Raw genomic sequence first — 16,983 nt, 5'->3', positions numbered from 1 at the left:
GACGGAGCTGTGGAGATACCTGGAGTGGAATGTTTTAGGCAGGGGGGGTGGGGTGGGGGGGGCGGGGTTGATGGCCAGTGTCCCTAGTGATAAGGGCAGGTGTGGCATGACTGAGAATAGCAGAGGCTAGTGGGGCCAGAACAGGGTGGGGCAAGGGAAGAGCCCTAAATGAGAGCACAGAACAGGGGACCAGATGACTTTATAAAGCCTGGTTTTCACTTTGTGTGAGATGAGAGCTTATTTCAGTTCTGGCAGAGGACAAACTGATAGTCTCTGGGCTGTTTCACCACAGTGAAGGCAGCAAACCTCACATAAGTCCAGAGAAGAGAAGAGAACGCTCAGGGATGCCTGGGCAGCTCAGTCAGTATCTGCCTTCAACTCAGGTCATGATTCTGGAGTCCTGGGATCAAGCCCCACATTTGGCTCCCTGCTCAAAGGGGAGTCTGCTTCTCCCTCTGCTCCTCTCCTGCTCATATTATCTCCTCTCCCTTTCTCTCTCTGTCATTCCCCCTCTCAAATAAATAAAATCTTTAAGAATCATTTGAGGAAGGGCAATTAGTTCTTATGCTATTTCAGCAGGAAGGGACTTAAGGACTCTAAGAAAATAATAGGAACCAGAAAGAAGGTGTCAGAACTGAAATATCAGCAGCCATAACACCCATATAGAACTCTCAGACATGCAGACTACTTTGTTACACCCATTTAATCCTCATGATTATGATATGGTTTCAATCCCCATTTTGTAGGAAAACTGAGGAACAGAGGACCATGCTCAAGGAATAATTAAAAGGTAGAGCTGGGGTTTGGGCCCAAGCCTTGTGGCCCAAGAACTCATACTATCAATCTCTACCCTGTGCTGCTGTAAGAAGAAAATGGTGTTGCCAGGTCTAGTGGAAGATGGCTGGGTCCCACTAGGTTTCTTGTAGGTTCAGCCTTCTTCATTCCCCAAGCTCCCAGAACTATCAGGGTCCTGCTTGGCCAGGAAAGATTTTCCAGGGCTCTCTCTCAGGGTCCTTGCTGTCATCTTGACCAAATGTGATGCTCACCTCTGCTCAGTGGGTCCCTATCTGTCATAGGACCCAATTCCCTTCTGTGTGTGACCTGGACACAGGTAGGCAAGATCTCTTTTCTGGAGAATATGCTGAACTGGGAGCACAGCACTTGTGTGGCCTTCCAGGAGCTATCTGTGAGCCAATGAAATTACTACTTTGTGAGAATCAGAAAACTGAGAAATCAAGATCTCTCAGAGCCTCCTGGGTTTTCTTCACTTGCTCTGCACCTTCCTCCATCCTGCCTCCGTCAGCACAGGCTTTCTGAGTCATCAGTACATAAATGATCCAAAATGGTAGCCTCAGCCCCAAGTCAGGGTAGCTTTTCAGCCACTGCTACCTAGGAAAAGTTTTCTGACTCCTATTTAGCTTCTCAGGAGAGAAATGGCTCAGTTCAGATTATAACTCACCTCCTTGGGGTCAAAGGGCCAGGGAGTGAGGTTACATGATAAAACCATGGCTATGGGCAAGGCACACAGGGTCAAGCAAGTATTTCAAAAGAAGTCCCTAAGTCAGTAGGAAAAGAGGAAGAGGTGCCAGCCACGGGAAGAAAGGGGGACAAAAGTGAAAAAGCATCACCATAGTATTCTAGGGCAGTAACCATTCAAAAAGCAAAGATTGGTAAACAACCAAAACACTAAAGAAACAAGGAATTGACCTAACTTCCATTATGGCCCATCTGAAGGCTAGAAAGTCATGTAGTCATTTCCATTTTTAATTATAAACATGGTGAAATGTCTTGGAAATTCATAATAGAAAGTGAAGGGAACAAAGCAAAATTAAAATTGAGTGTAGACAACAGCAAAAATACAGAAAAAGCCTCAATTGTCCATCAACAGATGAATGGATGAAGATGTGGGACGCGTGTGTGCGCGTGCACACACACACACACACACGAATATTATGCAGCCATCAAAAATGAAATTTTACCATTTGCAACGCAGTGGATGGAACTAGAAGGTATTATGCTAAGTGAAATAAGTCAGAGGAAGACAATTATAACCTGATCTCACTAATACGTGGAATTTGAGAAACAAGGCAGAGGATCACAGGGGAAGAGAGGAAAAAATGAAACAAGAAGAAACCAGAGAGGGAGACAAACCATAAGAGACTCTTAATCTCAGGAAACAAACTGAGGGTTGCTGGAGTGGAGTGGGGGTGGAAGGGATGGGGTGGCTGGGTGATGGACACTGGGGAGGGTATGTGTTGTGGTGAGTGCTGTGAATTGTATAAGACTGATGAATCACAGACCTGTAGCCCTGAAACAATACATTATATGTTAATAAAAAAGATTCAAAATGCAAAATAAATAAATATAAGTAAATAAAATTGAGTGTAGAGGATAATCCTTCTCAATTATTTCACTGTGAAAAAATTATTTCATTGTGGTAAGATATAAATAAAATTTTCATTTTAGGTTGTGAGGGCAGTTTGGTTGTGACATCTGTCACCCTACTGATCACCAAAGTTGACTCAGCTGATCTGGCTGGCTAGGCAGGTGTCTCCTTCCTCCTCCACCACTCCCTGTGTGTCCCTCCAAAGCTGTGAGCCCAAAGAGGACAACTTTCCCTGACGGAGGAGGCCCGTTCTTCAGTCAAGGGTATATAAGTAGCTGTGCTCACCTGCTGGAACCTCCAAACCAGCTTTCAGGATCCATTCATAGGAAAACATAGGGTAGTCAGGCTTCCAAGACTCCAGACACATCCAAATGAGGCGCCACATGTGGCAGTCTGCCTTTCTTTAGGGAAAAAAAAAAAGCATTTTAACCATTTTTAAGTTGACAATTCACTTGTATTAAGTACCTTCATTATCTGGTACAACCATCACAACTAGTTCCAGAAGTTTTTCATCATCCCAAACGGATACACTGTACTCATTAAACAAAAGAACTCCCTATTCCCCACCCCCCCAACTCAGCCCTTGGTATCCTCTATTTTACTGTCTTTATGAACTGCCTATTCTAAGTACCTTATATAATTGGAATCACATACTTGTTTTGTTATGACTGGCTTATCTCATTTAGCATAATATTTTCTAGTCTCCTCCATGTTGTAGTACTTATCAGAACTTTGTTCCTTTTAGGACTGAAAAAGATGAATATACCCCATTGTGTTTATCCGTATTCACCTGTATGGTTTTTTAAGTAAGCTCTGTGCCCCAAGTGGTGCTTGAACTCATGATCCTGAGAACAAGAGTCATATGCTCTACTGACTGAGCGAGCCAGTCAACCCATCATTCATCTGTTGCTGAATACTTGGGTTGTTTCCATCTTTTGGCTCTTATGAATAATGCTGCTAGGAACATTGTACAGGTATCCAAGTCCCTGCTTTTGGTTCTTTGGGTCTATGCCTAGGTGTAGAATCATTGGGACATATGGTGAATCAACATTTAACTTTTTGAGGATCCACCAAACTGTTTCCCACAGTGGCTACATAATACATTCCTACTAGCAATGCGCAAAGGCTCCATCCATCTTCTCCACATCCTCACCAAAACTTACTATTGTGTTTGCCTTTATAATAGCTGTCCTAATGGATGTAGAGCGGTATCTTTCTGTGGCTTTTTCATTTACCTCATGACTGGTGAGGTTGAGAGTATTTTCATGTGCTTATTGGCCATTTTTATACCTTCTTTGCAGAAATGTCCACTTAAGTCTGCCCATTTTTGAATTAACTTCTTTTCATTGTTGAATTGTGGGTGTTCTTTGTTCTGGATATTAATCCCATATCAGATATATAACATGTTTTATCCTATTCCATGGGTTCTTTTCACTCTTGATAGTCTCCTTTGATCCACAATATGTTCTTCATTTTAAGACTAATTTAGGGGCACCTAGGTGGCTCAGTCAGTTAAGTGTCTGCCTTTGGCTCAGGTCATGATCCCAGGGCCCAGGGACTGAGCCCCACATCAGGCTCCCTGCTCAGTGGGGACCCTGCTTCTTCCTCTCTCCATGCCAGTCCCCGTACAGGTTCTGTCAAATAAATAAAATCTTTTTAAATTCTAATTTGTTGCCTGAGGTTTTTGCTAAGATATCATCACCAAATCCAACATCATGAAGTTTGCCCATGTTCTCCTAAGAGTTTCTTTTGTTTTTGTTTTCTTTTTTAATATTTATTTGAGAGAGCATGAGAGGGCACAAGCAGGGTGGGCAGAGGGAGAGGGAGAAGCAGGCTCCCGCTGATCAGGGAGCCCAACACAGGGCTCCATCCCAGGACCCTGGGATCATGATCTGAGCTTATAGCAGATGCTTAACTGACTAAGCCACCCACGTGACCCTCTTCTAAGAGTTCTATGGTTTTAGCTCTTAAGTTTGTTTTCCCCTCAGTTTTTCTGTATGGTAAATGTCTAACTTCATTCTTTGCTTGTGGATATCCAGTTTTCCTACCTTTTCTTCAAGTTCATTGATCCTTCCTTCCTTCTGCTCACATCTTCTGTTGAACCCCTCCAGTGTTTCAGTTATTCGTACTGGTTATCGTTGCCATATGTAGCTACTAACCCCATGATACCATGTTATAAATTTACTTTAAACACTGATATGCTCTTTTAAAGATACCAAAAGGGGGGTATCTGAGTGGCTCTGTCAGTTAAGCATTCAACTTTTTCTTTAAAGATTTTATTTATTTGTTAGAGAGAGAGAGTGCGTGTGTGCAAGCAGGGGAAGAGCAAGCAGAGGGCGAAACAGGCTCCCCACTGCGCAAGAAGCCTGATGTGGGACTCGATGCCAGGACAGTGGGATCATGACCCAAGCCAAAGGCAGACTCAACCATCTGAGCCACCCAGGCACCCTAGCATTCAACTCTTGATTTCAGCTCAGGTCTAGTTCTCAGGGCCAGGTGTTGGGCTATGCATTAGGCTCCATGCTGCGCATAAAGCCTACTTAAATAGGGGGCACCTGGGTGGCTCAGTGGTTAAAGCCTCTGCCTTCAGCTCAGGTCAGGATCCCAGGGTCCTGGAATCGAGCCCCGCATCAGGCTCTCTGCTCATCGGGGAGCCTGCTTCCCCCTCCCTCCCCCCCCCCCCCGCCTGCTTCTCTGCCTACTTGTGATCTCTGTCAAATAAATAAATAAATAAAATCTTTGGGGAAGGGGAGTCTACTTAAATAAAAAAAAAAACATATCAAAAGAGAATATTTACTTCCATGTTACTATCTTAAATACTCTTCACTCCTTCCTAAACATCTACATTTCTATCTGGTATCATTTTGTCTCAGCCTGAAAAACTTCCTTCAGCATTCTCTATTGTGAATTCTTCCTTCTTTTATCTGAAAATATATTTCACCTTCATTCTTAAGGATGTTTCCACTATAGAATTCTGAACTGGCTGTTTTTGTTTGAACACTTTAATTTTGTTGTTCCATTGTCTATTTGTCTATTTGTCAATATGTACCCTATTTACAATAGTTTTTAAATTTTTAAGTTTGTGTCTAATTACTCATTTTCTTTCATTTTCATTGGACTTCAACTGTAAATCTGTCTTCTAAAAATGTGAGTAAATTTTAGTCATACTTCACATGTTTTTTCCATCCCCTTTTGCTCTCTTTTCCTTCTCAAACTACATTTACATGTATGCTAGACCTTTTCATATTATCTCACCAGTGCCCTAATGCTGCGTTTTTGTTTTTGCTTTTAGATTTTATTCATTCAAGATAGCACACACAAGTTGGGGAAAGGGGCAGAGGGAGAAGTAGACTCCTAGCTGAGCAGGGAGCCCACAGAACCCTGGGATCTTGACCTGAGCCACCCAGGCACCCCTCATTTTTTAAAAATCATTTTTCTTTCTCGTTCAGACTGGATAATTTTACTGAGCTAACGTCAAGTTCAGTGATCTTTCCATCATTTAAGGTCATCCAGTGAATTTTTATTTCAGATAATCCCCTATTTTTCTGTTCCAAAATGTCCACATGGTTAAGATATCATTATTATTATTATTTTTTAAGATTTTATTTATTCATTTGACAGACAGACATCACAAGTAGGCAGAGAGGCAGGCAGAGAGAGCGAGAGGAGGAAGCAGGATCCCTGCTGAGCAGAGAGCCAGATGTGGGGCTCGATCCCAGGACTCTGGGATCACGACCTGAGCCAAAGGCAGAGGCTTAACCAACTGAGCCACTGAGGCGCCCCAAGATATCATTATTTTTAAAAGACTTTTTTTTTATTTGACAGAGAGACAGCGAGAGAGGGAACACAAGCAGGGGGAGAGGGAGAAGCAAGCTTCCCACAGAGCAGGGAGCCTGATGTGGGGTTCAATAATCTAAGAAGCCTGAGATCATGACCTGAACTGAAGTCAAATGCTTAACCAACTGAGCCACCCCAGTGCCCCTGGTTCTTTATCATGGTTTCAGTATCTCTGCAACAATTTCTTTTCATTGGTCACAAACACATTTTCCTTTCCTTCCTGAATATAATTATAATAATAGATAAAACAGCTTTAAAATCCTTGTCTGCTATAGTGGGAGAATAACAACAAAAAAACTCTGCTTAAGTATCTAGGTCATCTCAGGAATAATCCCAAGTGGTTGTCTCCAGTATGGGTCATGTTTTTGTTTCTTCATATGCTGAGGTTTGGACTGTGTCCAAGTTTATTATAAATCATGAGACTCTAGATTCTGTTATGTTCCTCTAAAGACTTAATTTTTACCGGGCAATTACTTGGCTGAAATCAAAACTATAAATTCTGTATCACCAACAGTGGGTGGCAGCTGAAATGTCAGTTCAGTCAACAAAGAGATTTTTAGATAAGGAAATTATTTGGGCTTATTTTTTAATGTTGACTTTGTTTCAAAAAGCACAACACTGGGGATAATCTGCAGAGCTATTCTGTAATTTGCTTAGAGGATTCATTTCCAAATGTCAACACTGTTGAGAAGTCTCCAGCCATCAAAATAACAAAGAACAAATGTTCCCAGCTGTCAAAATTAGGTCTCAGTGCGTTTTCAATCTCTTCTTGAGAGATTTGGCAGCACAAATGCTATTGTCCTCTCCTGCCTTCTTTTGGATTAATGAATACTTTTTACGATTACATTTTAGTATATCTACATATTTTTAGCTATACCTCTTTTTTTATGTAGTGCTTGCCAGATACCATATATCCTTAACATCTCAAGGTCTTCGTAGTTAATATTGCATCATTTCAAGTAAAATGTGAGAAACTTGCATTCAAAATGGATCCACTTACCACCCTCTGGCTGCCTTTTTATGCTATCATAACCATATGTATGATGTAACTACATACCTTATAAACCCCACATTATAGTTAAAATTTTTTTCTTAAACACTTAATTTCTTCAAAAATCTCTTAAGTATTTTATATTACCTTCGTATTTACCATTTAAAGTGTTCTTCCATTCCTTCATGCAGAGCCGCTGTAAATGCCTACTGTTCCATTTTGTCCACAGTGCCACAGAATAAAAACTTTTGGTGCTAATAACATTTCATCACCTCAGAACTTTCAGGTATGGGCTCATGAACATATAATGCAAACAATAAACAAAAAACAAAACAATAAACAAAATTCTAGCAAATCAAATCCAAAAATATTTTTAAAGGATAATACATAACAACTGGAGTTTATCCCAGGAATGGTTGGCTTAATATTAAAAAAGCAATCAACTTAATTACTTTTTTAATTTATTTGACAGAGAGATCACAAGTAGGCAGAGAGGCAGGCAGATAGAGAGGAGGAAGCAGGCTCCCCAGCTACCAGAGAGCCCAATGTGGGGCTCAATCCCAGGACCCTGGGATCATGACCTGAGCGGAAGGCAGAGGCTTTAACCCACTGAGCCACCCAGGTACCCCAATTTAATTAATTATATTAACAAACTAGAAAACTCATATCGATCACCTCAATAATACAGAAAAGGTATTTTTTTCCTCCAGAAAAGGCATTTGACAAATCCAACTTCCATTCCTGATAAAAACTCTCAGCAAACTAAATTCCTCAACCTAACCAAGGGCATTTATAAAAAACTTAAGACTATCATAATTAATGGTGAAACACCAAATGCTTTCCAGGAACAATACAAGGATGTCTATACAGCTTCCATTCAGCACTGAGTGGGGGTTACAGCCAGAGTGCAACGAGGCAAAATAAACAAAAAGTCTCCAGACAGGAGCACAAACTAAGTGAAAACTTTATAGTCACAGAAAATATGATTGTCTATGAAGAAAATCTGATGAGATCTACAAAAAAAAGAAGAAGAAGAAAACCTACTAAAAGAAGTGAGTTTTAGCAAGATTACAGGGTATAGTATCAATACACAAATATAAAATTTTGTTCTATATACTAGCAATGAACAATCAAAAATTGAATTTTAAAAAGCAGGAACTGGGGCACCTAGGTGGCTCAGTTGGTGAAGCACCTGCCTTTGGCTTAGGTCATGATCCAGGGGTCCTGGGATCGAGCCCCACATCAGGCTCCCTGCTCAGCGGCAAGCCTGCTTCTCCCTCTCCCTCTTCTGCTCCCCCTGCATGTGCTATCAAACAAATAAAATCTTTAAGACAGTAAAAATAAAAAAATAAAATTAAAAAAAGAGAGTAAAAATAAAAAGAAACTTACAAAAACATCCAAAATTATGAAATAGAGATAAATCTGACTCAAGTGAAAAGACCTGGACACTTGCTGAAATTAAAGAATGACTTAATTACTAGATATACCTTGTTCACGGATCAAAAGACTCAATATTAAAAGACACTTCACTGGGGTACCTGGCTTAGTCGGTTAAGTGTCTGCCTTTGGCTCAGGTCATGATCCCAGAGTCCTGGGATTGAACCCCATATTGGGCTTCCTGCTCACTGGAGGGCCTGCTTCTCCCTCTCCCTCTGCCTGCTGCTCTGCTTGTGCTCTCTGCATCTCACTGTCAAATAAATAAATAAAAGTCTTAAAAAAAAAAAAAGACATTTCACTGAAGATATACAGATGGCAAATAAACACATAAAAAGATGCTTAACTTCACTAGTCATTAGGAAAATACAAATAAAAAACACAATGAGGGGTGCCAATGTGGCTCAGCTGGTTAATCTCAGCTCAGGTCTTGATCTCAAGATTGTGAGTTCAAGCCTCAAGTTGGGCTCCTTGATGGGCATGGAGCCTGCTTAGAAGAAAACAAAACAAAACAAAACAAACCACAACACAATGAGATGTCACTATATACCTTTAAGAATGGGAAAATTAAAGACTGACCATACCATGTGCTGGAGAGAATGTGGACAAAGAAAAACAGCTTTCAGACACTGCTGGTGGAAATATAAAATAGTACAATCACTTTGAAGAACAGTTTGACAGTTTCTTTTAAAAAGATGGGACGCCTGGGTGGCTCAGTTGGTTAAGCTGCTGCCTTCAGCTCAGGTCATGATCCCGGTGTCCTGGGATCGAGTCCCACATCGGGCTCCACGCTCAGCGGGGAGCCTGCTTCTCCCTCTGCCTCTGCCTGCCACTCTGTCTGTCTGTGTGCTCTCTCTCTGACAAATAAAAAAAAAAAAAAAAAAAAATTTAAAAAGCTAAGTATACACCTATCATACTATACAACCATTCCACTTCTACCTATCCACAAAAAAAGGGAAATACATGCCCACATAAAGACTTGTACACAAACATTCACAGCAGCTTTATTTGTAACAGACAAAAACTGGGAACAACCAAATTGTCCAATAGTAGGTGAATAAACAAATTGTGGTATATCGTAACAATGGCATACTTCTCGGCAATAAAAGGAATGAACTGATACATGCGACATGAATGAATCTCAGAACAATTATGCTGAAAGAAGCCAGACACGCCCTCTAAAAACACATTATACACACTATATGATTCCATTTATATCAAACTCTAAAAAATGCAAACTAATATAATAGAAAGCAGATTAATGCTTGATCAGGAATGGAGGAAGGCAAATAACAAAGGACAAAAGACACTTGTGAGGGTGAAGGCTACACTATCTTCATTATGATGATGGTTTCACAGGTATATACACATGCTAAAACTTATCAAATGTATAGTTTCATACATGCACCTTATATGTCAACTGTACCTCAATAAAGCTGGAGGGTTTTTTAAAGAGTTGTACCTTTCAGAAATTTATAGGCAAGTACACAAGAGTACTTTTCCTGTTTTACATGCAAGATTATATATCTTAGTATGTATTTTCCTTTTCTCAGTTAACATATGCAGACATTTTTATGTATTAGCAGAAATGGTTTATCTCATTTTCATACATAGTAAGGATGTACCATGACTGATGGGCATGTAGGTTATTTCTAATCTGCTATCATAATGCTGAAGTGGACATATTCTGCATATATTCGTGAGCATATATACACACAAGCAAAGGATGCATGTGTTGAAAACTTTCATTTATGTTGTCAGATAATCCTCTAAAAAACCTGTCTCAGGGCACCTGGCTGGCTCAGTTGACAGAGCATGTGACTTTTGATCTCAGGGTTCGAGCTCCATGCTGTGTGTAGAGATTACTTAAAAATAAAATTTAAAAAAAAAAAAAGAAGAAAAAGCCATGGAATCTACATCAAACTGTTGAAATCAATAAATTAAGGCGGCCATGGGATACAAGATAATATACAATAGTCAAAATTAAGTAGCTACAATATGAAAATGAAACAATTTAAATACTATTTAAAACATAAAAAAAAATTTTAAACTAGGACTAAGGCCACCAAAAGGCATCAGACTGCTACAAAGAAAATTACAAAACATTACTGAAAAAAGCATTAATGATCTAAAGAAATTAGGAATATACTATGTTCATAGATCAAAAAGACATAATTGTGTGAAGATACTAATTCCTCCCAAATTTACTTATGGAATAAAATGCTTATCAAAATCCCAGCAGGTTTTGTTGCTGTTTTACTACTGAAATGGATAAGCCAATTCTAAAAAATATATGGAAATGCTAAGAGCCAAGAATAACCAATGCAATCTTGAAGAACAAAAAGCTGGAGGACTCACGTCACCAGATACCAAACACAGAGTTGCCTTGGCACCAAGACAAATAGACCAATGAAACAATACGTGGTGCTGGCTCTTCTGAATATCGACACAGGAAAGTATTTTTTTTAAACATCTTCCTACTACCACATACAAAACAAATCCTAGATGATTCTATATCTCGATGTGCTAGGTCAAACAATGCTTCCAGAAAAATAAAAGATTAATGATCTCGGGGTCTGCAAATATTTCTTAAATAAAATTATAAACACTTACCTTAAAAGAAAATATGGATAAATTAGGCTACATTAAAATTAAGATGTTTGTCAAGACACCAAGATAATGAAAAAGGCACAGAAATATAAATTGCAGTAACAACTCCAAAAACATTCTCTATTCCTAATATATAAAGATTTCCTACAAATTAGTAAGAAAATGACAACTCAACAGAAAAACAGGCAAAAGTGGGTATTTAACAAAAGAGGATATCCAAACGTCCAGAAGACATATTTTGGTGTTCAGTTTCTTTAGTCATCAGAAAATTGCCAATTAAATCCAGGATGAGATTCCACAACATACCCACCAGAAGTCTACAACTAAATGCCAGTGAGGATGTCTAGCAACCAAGGTTCTCATACATTGCCAGCAGGACTGCAAAACAGCACAACTACTTCAGAAAACTGTCTTGCAATTATCTATGAAAGCTAAACATATATATTCCCCACAACCCAGTAATTCCATTCTCAGGTATATACACAACACTGATGCATTTATGTATATGCCAAAAGTTATGTACCAGAATGTCCATAATATCATTATTGGTAACCTCCCAAAATGGAAAATAATCCAGTGTCCATCCAGAGAATACACAGTGGTATACTAATAGAACAGAAGGCTATATAGCCATGAAAACACTATTATAGGCAAAAACATGGAGGGACAGCACATAATACTGAGGGGGAAAAATGCTGTATGATTCCTTTTATATCCAGTTCAAATACAGGCAAAACTGATGGCAATGATCAGTTGCAAGAATAAGGAAGTAATTACAGACTGAGAAGGGGGCAAGAGAGAGTCTTCTAGGATGCTGGTCTTGTTCTAGATCTTGATGTGCGTGATGCTTAAACAGTGTATTCCCTTTGTGGAAATTTACTAAGCTGTATGCCTCTCAAGTATTTTCTTTATAGTTGAATATAAAACTTAAAGGAATGCCAAAAATGACAATGTTTCTCTACATCCTTACAACAGATTATTCTATAAATCTTATCTCTGCCAATTAACAATTGTAATATTTACCTAGGCAAAATTAGTATCTCCTAAATGTTCTGGCTTACATCTTAATGAGGAACGAGGCTTAGTGGGGAAAAAATGCTCTTTAGTTCCTAGAATTCCATTAAAAGCAAATTCTGAGGGAACTCTGCAGTTATGGTGGCCTGATATCATGGCTACAAATGTGCTATTAATAGGAAAGAAGGCTTAGGTGCTGTAATAAGCCCTATCCCAAACCTAGAACCACTGGAATCAAAACAGAAAGGAAGTGTCTGGGGGAAGACCTAGAAACAAGAAATATACAATGGAAGCACGAGTACCAGGAGCTTCAGCGTTAACAGGAAGATTGGTCAGTTGTAGCTTTAGAAGTAGCCCCTGGATAGGATTCATACTGCCCAGGTTATGCAAGAACACACTTACTTCAATTATGAAAGAAGTAAATGTCCAAAAAGCAATGCACTCTTTAAGAAAAACCATTTCAGCCCTCCCTTACACATAACAGAATGCCAACCTAGTGTTTCCCCAAAGTGGTATAACTGAGATAGCACAGGACCCATTTCTTAACATGCATATTACAGCTTTTGAAAAGAATTGATCAATGTACAGTTCTATCAATTGTAAAATGATCTCAGAAATGTATTTTTTAAACAGTCACTTTAGAGGAAACATTTCAATGAAACATTAGTTTTGATAAAGAGCAGAAAGAATGGCTTAATGGTTAAGAACATGGGCTCTGTAGTCCTACAAACCCAACTCTGAATCCTGTTTGAACTACTTTGAACTGTTTGAACTAGCTGTGTGGCTTTGGCCAAGTTAACTTTTCAGTTTCCCTATTTGCAAAATGCAGGTGACTACTCATCAAACTATTGAATATTTATGTGCTAGTTTACTGACACTGCTTAATAACGAGCACAGTGCTGGGGCACCTGGGTGGTGCAGCTAGTTAAGCCCCTGACTATGGCTCAGGTCATGGTCTCAGGATCCTGGAATGGAGCCCCATTTCTGGATCCATGCTCAGTGGGAAGTCTTCTTGTCCCCTGCCCCTCTGCTCCTCCCCCCCACATGCTTGTACTCTCTAGTTAACAATCTTTAAAAAAATAAGCACAGTGCCTGGTACACAGCCAATACTGAATGTTTGCTAAATATTAGTTCTTCTATCAACTACTAGATTAGTAACTCAACTGATAAATAAAACAAGGTTTAATTTTGCTTAGACAATTGGATCCAGAATCACTTCCTCTAAAAGCTCACAATTCCTAGAAGTTCACCAGTGACCCCTATTACTTGTTACAATATTCAAAACAAAGCAAGATTCCTCTTCAAAATACCATCTCAGCATGCTCACTCTCCTATTGTCCTAGGATTAACAGCAAAGCAGCTAATTTGGGATCTTACTAAACTCTCAAGTGGCATTTGTCTGAGGCAGAAGCAAAGTTAGAAGTTCACATTTATTCCATCAAATTCCCCTTAAAAATAACCTAACCTAAAGTTCATTCTCATCTTCCTTGAAGAAGCAAAACCTAACTTTGGATATGTTTTTCCAGCCACCAGTTCTAGAACCCAGGCGAGTCACAGATACATTTATTGGTGCTTCCAGCATTTTAAAAAACCTTTGGGTTTAAAACATTTTTTTTTTTTCAAAGCAAGCACTATTATAACTGAAACATACATTGCATTCAAATTGTAATGTTAACTCGAGTTTCTACTGAAACCAACTGATCCTCAAAAACTAAACAGAGCTGAAACAACTTCACCTTTTCAGACCACAGCTATGGAGAATATTTCTTACAGAGCTGTCACCTTTCTGCAGTTTTCCTGGTTGCCCGTCTTCCATACTTTACAGGGATCTGAAGACCTGTACCAGGCACCACAATATTCCCCAAGTGCCTTTAATGGCTTCTCTGGATGGCAAGTTCTTCTCTCTCCAAGACTGCCACATTCTTGAGCATGGTCATGGGATCCTGAATTTGCTGAATACAAGCCCATCCACAGAGCCAACTAGAGACCCCTTTCACTAAACACATGCCTGTAACAACATAACTTGACAGAAATCATCTCCACAAGCCAGACTGTTCTGTAAAAACATTACCCACATGTTTGACTCTTTAAGTCCAGGCACCTGTGCATTTGTGTTTAGTATGGGAACAGACTGCAAAACACTAAGTCCCCTTATCTTTAAAAATTTGATCGAATTTTAAGAATTCCTTCAGTTTTGGACCTTGATGCAGCACACTTTTGGCCACCTGACTGCTGGAAAAAGAACCAATCAACCTGAAAACCTCCTGGACATAGCTCCACATCTCCACAACTATCTAATGGAATAGCAATACAAAAAAAATCTTATCCTAATTATGGACATATATATACTTTAATAAAATAAAAACATATATATACTTTAATGAAATAAAAACCCTAAAAATATTTAGGGGAAAAAAAAATAAAAACTACTAGGACACATCACTCTTCTGCTAATTTCCTAAGTCTTCACTACTGAGAATTAAGCCAGGGTATATTTTTGGTGTCAACATCTCATTTAGCAAGAGTCAAGTGTGGTGATAGAGCAGATACTCTCAGACACTGCTGACGGGACTGGGGGCACTCTAAAAGTGGAACCACCCCTTTGGAAGGAAATGGGCAGTATTTATCAGTTGAAAAGTATGTTCTCTCCCACAGGACATCTAGAAATGCAAATAATTAAGTGGAGACAGTTACAAAGGTGTTTAATTCAGCACCATAATTTATAATATCAAGTCTAGAAATAATCTGTTCAAAAGGAGTCAACTGGTTAAAAAAAAAAAAAGAAAAACCAGGAGTCCATCCATATTAGTCACTCAAATTAGATCTAAATGCCTGATACAGGATGGTCTATGGTGACTAAATACCTATACATACTGATGTAGACTATTTCTCGAAGAAACTATTTAACAATGAGTGTCTCTAGTAAGGGGGATGGCTACATAGTTCTACCATGTGTACATGTACTACTGAGAATGGATGTAATTATTTTCTGTTCCTGCCACTGACCTTTAGAAGTGGTAGTGGGGGTTAATTTTACTTGAGCCTAAGGAAGATTATTCTGACACATTCAGCCTTGATTGTACAACCCAAATTCCATGCTAAAAAATGATACATAATTACACCTGGTGTGAGTATAAGTTTGTACTTTAATGATTAAAATAAATATCATGTTGTTACCTGGTTAAGAAGATAGGACTGGGAATGAATTGACTTGAGTGTTCTTACTCAGTGTTCTTCAACAACCAGGTTACCGGCAAAGAAGAAGATTTTTTCTAAAAATATGTATCATCTTTGGGAAATGTAAGTGATTTGTGGAAGAAGAGGGGGGAACTTTCCACATTTAGGCAAACAATACTGTCAATGTGTTTGGACTAGAGTTTATTTTAGAAAGATAAAGGATGGAGGCGCAATAATATTTGGCATTTTTAATTTAGGTTTGTTTTATTTAAGTTTAATGTTAATTCCATGCTGTGTTTCAGTAAGAACAATACAGATTCTGTATCTGTGGCTCCAGTCAGATATCCAGTAGTACAAATTAGCTTCAAGTTACACATACTGAACAAAAGAGGTTGAGCGAGCGAAGGGGGGCCGGGGGCCAAAGGGAAAGGGAAGGAGAAGAAACAAAGAACTGAACACGCATGCAGGCTTTTCCATACCACCTTCAATGCTAACCTGCTTTAGAGGGAGAGTATAAGTAGGCAAGAATGAGCAGCCACGGATTGTTGAACTGTTACCAGCACCATGCTTTTCAGCAACATTTCAGCAGAGTTTGAAAACACTTTACAGCAAAACCATTACAACTCTCCAAACAATCTTTAACCACTTCAAGCTAACACCCAATTAATTTTAAACATTGGTATAAAATTCAATTTAAACAATTAGAAAAAGGAAAAATGATACCACAATGCCTCTATAGTGTAATTAACCTCTCTCTTAGATGCTTGCATCACCTAGAAGTCTAATGGATTTTGAATGTAATTTCCATTTCTAATGGTGATCTTGCCACATCTGGCAGGAGACAATACAGTAATGCTGAAAAAGCCTCTATGCAGTCCTGTTAGTGTCTTAAAGAACCTAAAAGCTGGGACCAGTAAAATCCACAGAAATTCACTCTTGCCTTTAAGAACTTTTGAAAACTGTTTTTTAAAATTTAAAAAAAAAAAAAAAAAAAAAAAAAAAAAAAAAAAAAAAAAACCAACAGGGCAGGAACCTAAATTCTGAGACCAAATGTAAAAGTCAGATTTGGTGGTTCTCAGTGACAATGGGGGAATTTCCAATGGGAGTGGGATGGGAAGGAATGGGGTAGTCAGAGATGGTTTCTCTTGTTGGCTTTTATGTCTCACTGATTTTCATCTTCCACATCCTGCAGCGCTTCTTTATTCTGCTCTTCACCTGCAAAGAAGAACGAGTTAATTATTTTACACTGACTAAATTAGACTATTGTAGTAACAAAGAAAGGTATCATTCCAAGCACAGACGTCTTACATTTGGTACAACTGATATTAAACACAGACAGCCAAAGGACTTATACCATCCTTGACACCTGAAATGCCTAAGCCAAGAAGTGCTGCTGGATCAAAGTCCTGAATGGTCAATAGTCAGGATGAAAAAAAAAACAAAAAAACCAATGCACAGTAAAACTATTTTAATGCTAAATAAGCTCTTGAAAAGTAGACAGCCAAGGTAACCATATTGTTAAATGATTTTCAAG

The 16,983-nt window shown here is 38.9% G+C and overlaps 1 protein-coding gene across 2 annotated transcripts in view; it reads right to left on the bottom strand.

Moving 5' to 3' along the window:
- Window positions 1-15,687: 15,687 nt before the first annotated feature.
- Window positions 15,688-16,983, bottom strand: part of YWHAE (tyrosine 3-monooxygenase/tryptophan 5-monooxygenase activation protein epsilon) — a 60,133-nt gene continuing 58,837 nt past the window's right edge. For both annotated transcript variants that reach the window (XM_032322887.1, XM_032322885.1), the window contains one exon: window positions 15,688-16,664. Coding sequence is in view for 1 of the 2 variants with exons in the window: in XM_032322885.1 (XP_032178776.1) it covers window positions 16,612-16,664 (53 nt within the window). In the remaining variant the exon portion in view is untranslated. The remainder of the gene's footprint in view (window positions 16,665-16,983) is intronic.

The sequence above is a fragment of the Mustela erminea genome, chromosome 18 (assembly GCF_009829155.1).
Source record: "Mustela erminea isolate mMusErm1 chromosome 18, mMusErm1.Pri, whole genome shotgun sequence".
Taxonomy (NCBI): Eukaryota; Metazoa; Chordata; class Mammalia; order Carnivora; family Mustelidae; genus Mustela; species Mustela erminea.
The sequence above is the reverse complement of the archived record's forward strand: the minus strand, read 5'-3'. Positions and strand labels throughout refer to the sequence as shown.